This window comes from Zonotrichia albicollis, chromosome 11 (genome assembly GCF_047830755.1).
Source record: "Zonotrichia albicollis isolate bZonAlb1 chromosome 11, bZonAlb1.hap1, whole genome shotgun sequence".
Taxonomy (NCBI): Eukaryota; Metazoa; Chordata; class Aves; order Passeriformes; family Passerellidae; genus Zonotrichia; species Zonotrichia albicollis.
This window is the reverse complement of record NC_133829.1, coordinates 1,845,325-1,855,059: the sequence shown is the minus strand read 5'-3', so window position 1 is coordinate 1,855,059 and position 9,735 is coordinate 1,845,325. Positions and strand designations below refer to the sequence as shown.

Below are 9,735 nucleotides of genomic sequence, written 5' to 3'. Positions count from 1 at the left end.
GTATTTTGGTAAAAACAAAGAGATTATTTGGGAATTGAATAGAAAAATGATAAAAGCTCTAGATGGATTGGTAAATAATATTTCATTACAGGGGTATAAAAAGAAGCATCTGTGGTGAATTTTAACTACTCAAATAAAGGAGCTGCAGCTTAGTTCTTTTGGCAAATGAGGATGTGAGCAAACATCAGTTCTAGCTGTGGTTTCGAAGGTAGAATATGAGGAGGACAATACTGATGAGAATGCAGAGTGTGAAAACTGTAGGAACAACAATCTCTGTCACCATTTCCATGTGAGTAATCAGGGAATCTAAAATTTGAGAAATGAGGAATATGTAAGAGATTTAATCCCCTGGAGTACAGTAATACCTAACTTAGAGTTAACATAAAGATTTTTTTGAACATAAAAATGTTGACATTGGCATAAACAGCAAACAAAGCAAATGGAATTTCTTAAGTCTGCCAGAGCTGGGGCAAATCCATGATAATTTTCCCTCTCTTTTATTTCTGAAGACATGTCAGTGCTCACAGGGCTGCAGAAATTGTCCTTACTGTGAATGAGCTGCAGTGCATTAACAATATTTTACAGGTCCTCTGATATTTATTCCCCTCACCTGAAGGTGAAAGCAAATTGTCAAAGAGAAATCCTTAGGAAGCTTTGGCCTTTTTACGATTGTTCTGTATCTCTTTGAAAAATTAAAAGGGTTTTATTTTGTAGAACTTTGTTCCACAAAGAAGCCTGGAAGAGTTCAGTAAACCCATTTCATTCACACTGAGCATGACTTGGAAGAGGAGGCTGAGCAGGATTAACTTAGGCTGACTGCTGGGATGTTTCCTACCATGGGGAGTTTACTCATCCTCTTGTGAGAATCTATAGTAGTTATTTGATCTTAGTAAAATCTCTACTCCAGGAATTCTGAAAGTTCCTAAGTTACACCAGGAGGTTTTTAGGTGTTCTGGATCAGTTGTGTTGGGGTTTCTTTGTTTCCAGGAGCATCAGAGTCCAAATTTAATCTTAGGCCAGTCCTTAACCCTTTTATTTCTTTTTATAGCTCCACTTTATGGAAAAGTCAAACATTAGAGATTTTCTGTGTGGTTGTCTTGATTTGTCTGGGTTTGGTTTGTGTTTGAAATAGCATTCAGCAGTTTTATTTTAAGGAGAATCCCCAACCTCAATTTTAAGTAGTAGCTCTTCCAGTTGCTGTATTTTAGTAACATCCACAGCTGATCCATTTAGCTACTGTGGTTTTAGTTGGAGACAATAAATAAAAACATTTTTCTTTAGAGGCTTGTAGTGCTTTTGGGGAGAAAATACCTTTTAGCAGCATTCAGAGAGCAATTTAATATCTGGACTTGACAGAATCTGCTTTTGTAGAGAAACCAGAGGCCTCCTTACCTGCAGCAAGGTGTTGGTGTGTGGCAGAGCAGGTGCCCATGGCCTGGCGGTGCCAGCTCTCCACCTGCAAGGGTGACACTGCTGTGAGACTGAGCATCCCCCTCACTGCCACAGCTCCCTCCTCAGCCCTACACTGAACTTGAAACCACTTCATTCTACCAACACATGGGTTTCTGAAAGTATCTTTGTGGTTTTTATTCCTGGGTATTTCTCAGAGTTAATTGTTTAATAAAATTTCTAGTGGCACATAATACATTCCAGGTTATTTTCCAGTAGGGTAGGACATATGTGGAGCTTTCTGCCTGCAAATCTGACAGCATTGCTAAATAACTTCTGATGGAGAGTTTTTGACTTCATCAGTAAGTCTGCCTAGAATGCTTTAGAAGCAGTAATTGAGTCTGTTCCACTTACAGTATCTGAATATCTCTCTATTAAACAGATCCCTGTTTTACAGAATCAAAGTGTCACTTCTGTACCATATTCATACAAGTTGTTTCCTGAAATTCAATGTGATATTTGCACATAAAGGAAAAAAAACAAATCAAAATTAGCTGACATCACCTCTCTTGGATTGGGGAATCCATTTGCACTGATAATCTTTTTATAGTAGTCAACAGATGCCTTTGGGTACCGTGGTTTGTTCTTGTTTTTGAAGTCAATGTGGTAAAGCCCAAATCTTTCAGAGAAGCCTTTGTTCCATTCAAATTTATCCAGCAGTGACCAGGCAGTGTAACCTTTGACATTTACACCATCATTTAGAGCTGGAAACAGAACACAAATCACTGATAAAGGGGGGGTTTGTCCTTCAGATATGCTTCTGTAAATGTTTTGGTTTATAGCAGGAGGAGATGGGGAGCAGGACAGAAAAAGGAAGTACAAATTAATTCAGATTCTTTGAAATTGTTGTCTTTAGCTTAGAGCTCTCTGGGCATGGTAATCTCTCCTTTCTGAGAGTGGAAACTGATGATTTATTGCAGTATTAAATCTCAGGTAGATTATTGTAGTTATTAATATTGATACGTTTGCTTAGGTTGACATTTTGGTGAAAATTTGAGTCTGGTTTGCTGTCCATTTTGACTTGTGAATAGTTATTTCCCTGTGATTGAAAGGACAAAGTTAAAAATAAGCAGAAGGTGCAAATACTGCAAAGTCAAATCGTGTAAAGCTGTTTGAAGTGACCTTTGAGAATCTCATTGATGTATCCCTTCAGGTACTGGATCCTCCACTCGTCACACAGCTGAGAGCACTGCATTGTTTCAGACACTCCATTCTCTGTCACATAAATCAGGGGGTTCCCATACTGGGTCTGCAAACAGGAATGTTTAAATTGCTTCACATAAAATCATTTCATTTTGGCAGAATGTGTGAATTAGTAAAGTGCATGAAAAGTAATTTTCTACATTTGCTTACCTAAGTACAAAGAATGTGTAGCAGGAATTTAAGTTAACTATGGGGCTTATTTTAAAATTACTGAATTCTGTAGTTTTCTGAGCTGAAATTAAGGGCTTTTTGACAAAGAAAATTCCCACTAGGACAAGACCAATAGCTGAAACTGTTGAAAACCAAAATCTAAACCAGGCAGTTTATTTGCTTCCTTTCTAATTAAAGATCTGCTCTACTCACCTTGATGAAGTTGAGCAACCTTCTGAAGCCCCAGGGCACAGAGTAGAGCCACTTAGGGCCTGGAGCTGGCCAGTTGGGGTCCACCAGTTCAGCCAGGTCAGGGTCAGTGTGGTAACTGGACACTTGGAGGAAGGGAAAGCTCTTCTGCAGAACATAACGAGTGGTGAAATGACCAATTCCCAGGAAATCCGAGGTGCCTTTAATATAGGTTTTCTCTTGCACTGAGAAAGTTGGTAATCTTGATGTCCCCAGGCCCTGCTGGGCACTCTTCCTACCTAGCAAAATAATTATAGGAGACAGCTTCTGAGGAGCACAGAATTGGTTTTCTTTATCTCACCAGCAATAAATCAGAATTGTAAAATCCTGGATGCTTTGGGTTGGAATTGACTTTTAAAATCATCACCTCACCCCCTGCCATGGGCAGGGACACCTTCCACTACCCCAGGGTGCTCCCAGCCCCATCCAGCCTGGCCTGGGACACTGCCAGGGGCAGCCCCAGCTTCTCTGGGCACCTCTGCTGGGGCCAAGTATGGTTTTCCTGAATTTAGTGTTAATGTTGAGGGCACCTGAGCTTAATTGGTGTTTTGAGATGAGATCATCTTTCATCCTTTCTGTTTGGGGAATTAAGCTGGGTACAATACATGGAGGAACACTGACTTCAGGTGTCCTGGTGTGTCCCCAAGGTGCTTTAGGAGCTGTGTCCAGCCTGGGGGCCTTTGCTTTGCTGTGTCTCCCCTGTGCCCTCACTTTTAGCTGTGGCCTGGAGTTACTCCCTGTAATGTGCTGGAAGTGTGGATCTATTCATGTCACAGCTACTGGGACTTACCTACATAATTCTTCATAACCTCTGGGTAGTCCCCTCTGTAAATGGGGTTTGCAAACCATCCCAGGTGGAACTGGATGTACCTCTCAGCAGCATCTCTGTCTGTCTGGCTGTGTGGATCAACAGGTTCCCCCCAGGCACTCGTTAGGGAAATCCCAACCATCCCTTAAAACAAAGGGACAGTTCTGCACTTCTTGAAGCCTTAAATAGGAGCAGCAGCACAATCACAGAATGAATCCTCATTACCTCTCTGCTCCCTGCGCCAGGTGCTGTTGTAGGAGTGCCAAACCTTGGCATGGGTCTGTAAAAATAATGTTAAAATAAAATAAATCCTGTGCACGTTTTCATCCCTTATGGCATGGAAAGCTGGTGAGCACTTTCTGCACTGAGGTCTGCCTGAAAATACCACAGAATTTCTTTTGTCTTTATTACAGAAACCTTCATTTCATGTAAGACATCACAAAATCCTTTATGGATTCCTTCCCTAAACTGCAGGACATGCACATGGAGCTGACACACAGCCCTTGGGCCAGGGCTCTGTCCCATGGCTCTGCTCTTTGGATGTCTTTCCCTAATTTATTCAGGTAGATGAAAGTTCATTTTTCCAGAGACTTCCTTTCCTGAAGTCACTTGCAACATTCAGGTTCATTTCAACAGGCCAGGACGTTGGTTTCTAGACTAACCTGGATGTTTTCTTTTTCAACCTAGAAACAAACTAGAAGAGACATTTATAATATAAGGAAATTCAAATAGTTGCAAGTGTTAAATCAAGCACCAAACATTGGTAGTGCCTTGGATTCTGCACTGGGGCTTTAAAGCCAGATGATAATTTCAGTGTCCTACTTGGAAATTACAGGGCTGTGAAACTACATTTCAATTTAAGGAGTGAAATCTGATAAAAATCCTGAATTGACACATAATTTCAGGCCCAATTCCAGGAGGTTTTTACTTTAATGATGTGATGAGCAGCCTTGTAGGCACCGCAGCCGCCGAGCTTCAGTCCTGGCGCGTGCTCTCCTGTTTCATAGCCCTGCTCAGCCACTGCCTGCAAACACACAGAGGCACAGTCAGAGCCAGGGGATGTGCTCCAAACTCTGCATCCTGCTGGGCTGGCCCTCTGCACTCCCCTCTTCCCTTCCTGCCTCCCATTCCCTGCCTGGTACCCAGCTGTGGCATTGGGAGCAGGGTGTTGGTGAGCAGGGTTTCAGGGGTCAGCTGAGCAATGGGGAAGGGTAAATAACAACTGCCTTTCCAGTTCACAATTTCTAATTTCAGTCTCTCCAGCTGAGGAGTTTTCAAAAATTTCCTGGAATTTCATGTATTAAAACCCTGCCCTTGTGCAAAATCTGCCTGCTGAGATTTTTGGCCACAAAGATTAATGGTTTAAATGTTTCCCCTTCTCTCTCCGTGTTTTTCCCCTACTCTCCTACAGAATTTTGGGAACAGAGCAGTGCAGTGGGAGAGTTTGGAAGGAAAGCATTGATGACTTACCCAAGGATTGCTGAATGTAATCCAGTGTTTCACACGGTCACCAAACTTCTCAAAACACAGATTTGCATAATCGTTAAAATAATTAATCATGCTTATGTTCTGCCAGCCACCATACTTTTCTTGGAGAGCCTTTGGAAATAAGGATTTCAAGATTCAGTAATTGTACTTGAAGGTCAGCTGCTGCTTAAAGAGACTTCAATTTCTATTTAATTCTGTTTGTATTTCTAGCTCAGAAAGAGATTTTTCAAAACTTCAATGCACATAAAATCCAAATGAAAAGGAAATATTTACAAATTCTTAAAAGTATCCAGGCTTCTCTAATTTTTTCAAGTACTCTTAGTTCTTAACCTTAGGAAATTATTTCCATCAGAAGGCTGTATTTGAAGTTTTTCACTAATTTAAATATTGTCTGACCTGTGGCAGATCCCAGTGGTAGAGGCTCACAATAGGGGTGATGTTGTTTTCCAGAAGACTGTTAATTGTGTCATTGTAGAACTGTATTCCCTTCTCATTCAGTTGTTCAGCTGATGGAAAGCACAGACAAGGAATTACCTGCAGTGGTTCCCAAAGGACTGGAAGAACAGAAATCTAAAAGTATTAACCAAGGAATTTTACATTACAGTGTGGGGAATTCTGTAATGGTAAAATGCAGACAAACAGGAATCTGTAACAGGAATGTTGAACAACTGTGGCTTACTCAGGAGTAAAATTCCTTACAGATAATATTGGGAAGAATGTGGTGAAATTGTGCTTACCTTTGATGCCTGTGGGCATAATCCTTGGCCATGAGATGGACAAGAGGTAGTGATTCACCTTCAGCTCCTTCAGCAGCTGGATGTCATCCTGTGAGAAGAAAATCCAATTAACACATCCTGAGGCCAAGCAGAAAAACTTCCATTCCTCATCTGTCTAAACGAATTCTGAATGCAGAAAATCTATGGAAGATTTGCACAAAAGAGGATTCAGTCTGGTTTTTTCTGATCTTTGAGGTGATGGCTTGTTCTACTTCCCTCTTCAACCACTTTTTTTTGACAGGCCAAAGAAGTCCTGTAATGTTTTGTGCAACTGTGGAGACTGAATGTTTGCACTATGGAAAAATGAGCTGAGATCTTGCAATACTATTACATTTATGTCAGAATTTGTATTAGAAAATAATAGAGGCCTGTAAATCTTGACTTCAAACATTTCAGCTTAGGCTCAAAAATGTAATTACTTGAACTTTCCTTCACTGTCTTATTCTGGAATGAGAAAATCCCCTAAATCCCATATGAATGAATGTATGTTCTTTTGCTAAGAAAATATACATCTTCAGTGTTCAATGAAATTAGAAATTGGTGGTATTTGTGCCAATGCAAAGAGAATTCTGATGATGAAAGCAAAGAGTGCTCTGATATAAATAGGACCAGGTAAGTGGACAAATACAAGCAAGTTTTAGAAAGCATTTCTAAATCCAAATAATCTCTGTGTCAATCTCTTCTGGTGCCACACCCCAGTAGGCTCAGAGCCCCAGTTTCTCTGAGATACTTTTTAAGCTGTTCTTTCAAACTTCTGCTGCTTGAGAGCTCAAATGAAACCTCTCGTGCATTTTCCCATTTTAGGAGAGTACATCATAATTAGTTTCTTTTCTCTTGGTTCTTGCTGAGACCTCTGGTTCTCCCTTGAACTTCATCTATGTGGAGAACCCTCAGTGGAATATAACTTCTATTAAATTAGTTGCAATTCCAATTATGTAACCCTGGCTTCTCACAGTCATTTGGATTCCCCTTGCTGTGTATCTGTCTTTCCTCCAGCACAGTAATTCCAAAATTGGTTTTGATGGTATTAGCCTTGGAAACATGTGAACAGAGCTGCATTGATTATTTGTTATCCTTTCAAAAAATGGGCAACATCCAGACTGAATTTTGAAGCCTCTGAAAAATACATGGAAAACTTCATAAATGCACACACATGTGATGGTGTTTGCAGGGGTCTGAGGATGAGGAAACAGGATCTGACTCCATGCTTCAGAAGGCTTGATTTATTATTTTATGTTATATATTATATGAAAGATATACTAAAAGAATAGAAGAAAGGATTTCATCAGAAGGCTAGTCAAGAATAGAAAAAGAATTAATAACAAAGGCTTGTGACTGAGACAGTCTGGACAGCTGGAATGTGATTGGCCATTAATTAGAAACAACCACATGAGCCAATCCCAGATGCACCTGTTGCATTCCACAGCAGCAGATAACCATTGTTTGCATTTTGTTCCTGAGGCCTCTCGGCTTCTCAGGAGAAAAAATCCTAAGGAAAGGATTTTTCAGAAAATATCATGGCTACACACACACACACACAAAAAGTTAATTTTATTTAAAGCTCAAACATGCTTATTGTATTTCTAACTAAGCATTTGGACTTCCTTACAGCACCTAGAATATATTTTGGACACGAAAATCCTGAAAAGCTGACATGTATTTGGGAAACTGTCGCAGGCATTTCTTCATAGAAATCCTTTCTTTGGGATTTGTCCCTCTTCTGGGAAGCAGAGCCCCAGAAAAAGAATGTAAACAAATTGTTATGGGCTGCTGTGAAAATGTGGCAGGGGTTCCTGTGATTGGCCCTCCTTCCATGTGCACCATTAAAGGCCAATCACAGGAGCAGCTCAGGGGAGATTCCTTCAACACAGAACTTTGTTATTCATTCTTTTCTATTCTATTCTTAGCTTAGCAGCTCTATGCAAGCTCTCTCTTTATTCTTTTTAGTATAGTTATAATGTATTATATATTGCTGTGGTGTGTTCTTAAGTTCGTTAGTTTGCTCCCCCCATTTTCTGTATTACTTCCTGCTGCTACCCTGTCAGTTAGGTTGCTATGGAAATGAAACTGCTCCTCCCTTGGTTTCTCTTATAAAGTGAAAGTTGTTTCCTCCTTGGGCTCAGTCAATCACTCCTTTTCTCCTCCCAGGTTTCGAGAATTTTCTTTTCTCTGGGAGTTATGGTTGGCTGTAGCCCCGGAGCCCCTCCTATGATTTATAACAGTTGGTTACTTTAGTATATCAGTTATGTTTCGTACCTCCAAATATGTATTTCTATTGGATAGCCGGGTTTCCCTGCCTTCTTCCCCCCTTTTCCCTTAAAACCCTCTCCTGCCCCTTGTTCGGGGCCATTTGCTGGGTGTTTCCCCTCCTTGTTGGTTCTTCTGTAATAAACCGACAGTTTACCCCCAGCAAGTGGTCGCCTCCTAATTCGTCTCTCACCGCGCTGCTCCGAGCTATCCCCCAGCTCAGCCCGAGGCCAGGACACCGAAGGGGGCTGGTTTTGGATGCACAGGGGCCCTGGCCTGCGCCCCTCACCAGCCAGCCGGATCCAGGGCCGTTCACGCCCCCGCGCAATATATCTTATATCAATAAATCAAGCCTTCTGATCAAGGAACAAGATTCTCGTCCTTCTCTCACCACAGTGACCGTCTAAGGTCACTGCGATAGGAAACACTGTGGGATGATTGGTTCTATGAGATTATAAAGGAAGAAGATTTTACTGAACTGATGAAGAATATCAGCACTTGGATTCCTAAACTGAATACCCTTTAGGTGCAGGCGGTTCCCCCCAGCCGTACCTTGACTCTGTAGTAGCCGTCGCAGGCAGAATCTCCCGTCTCGTTCCCGAGCACCCTCCCCTGGCTGTGGCTGAAGGCGTCCCAGATGCTCGGCCCTTTGCCATCCCTGTCCCAGGCCCCCTCGGTCTGGTAGGCAGAGCTCCCCACACCCCACAGGAAACCTGGGGGTGAGAACAGGGCAGTTATTGGAGCAGCTTCCTGCTGCTTGGCCTCAGTGCTGAATGCTCATAGGAGAGAGGAGCTGGAAGGGAAAGGAGGCACTGCTGGACAGGCTGTGGTTTTCCACATTTCAAATTGTGGCTGTGCCTAAATAGGTCTGAAAATGGGGAATAAATGAAGGTGGCCTGTTCTGATGCACTGAAAAAGAAATGGCATCCTTTCATTTATTAAACCTGTAAAATCTGTACTTTACAGTGATGAGGTAGGGCATTGATAGTGCCGAAATATCTTACTGTAAAAAACTATCTTACTGTAAAAAACAAATTAGGGTTCCACATCATTTGTAAAATCTGTACTTTACAGTGATGAGGTAGGGCATTGATAGTGCCGAAATATCTTACTGTAAAAAACTATCTTACTGTAAAAAACAATCTTGCTGTAAAAAACAAATTAGGGTTCCACATAATTTCTCTCTGCTGGTTTTCATAGTACTTTTAGCAACTACAAGATTAGATGTTATGTAAAATATTCAGAAATGTTCTGGATATTTTTTCCTGTTGTTACACAAAATACTATATCATAAATTACTTGAAAACTTGAGTATGAAAACCAGTCAGTGCCTGTATATTTCTAGTTTTGATTTTGCTTGGCTGA

The 9,735-nt window shown here is 41.3% G+C and overlaps 1 protein-coding gene across 1 annotated transcript; it reads right to left on the bottom strand.

The window, feature by feature from the left end:
* Positions 1-96: 96 nt before the first annotated feature.
* LCTL (lactase like) lies at positions 97-9,352 on the bottom strand. The gene is made up of 13 exons (XM_074549757.1): positions 9,330-9,352; positions 8,923-9,139; positions 6,085-6,172; positions 5,744-5,853; positions 5,330-5,458; positions 4,788-4,883; positions 4,085-4,139; positions 3,842-4,003; positions 3,016-3,290; positions 2,572-2,698; positions 1,954-2,153; positions 1,393-1,456; positions 97-306 (listed from the first exon to the last, which is right to left on the bottom strand). The coding sequence occupies exons 1-13, from the start codon at positions 9,350-9,352 to the stop codon at positions 191-193; spliced, it is 1,662 nt and encodes a 553-aa protein (XP_074405858.1). The 3' UTR covers positions 97-190.
* Positions 9,353-9,735: the final 383 nt, after the last annotated feature.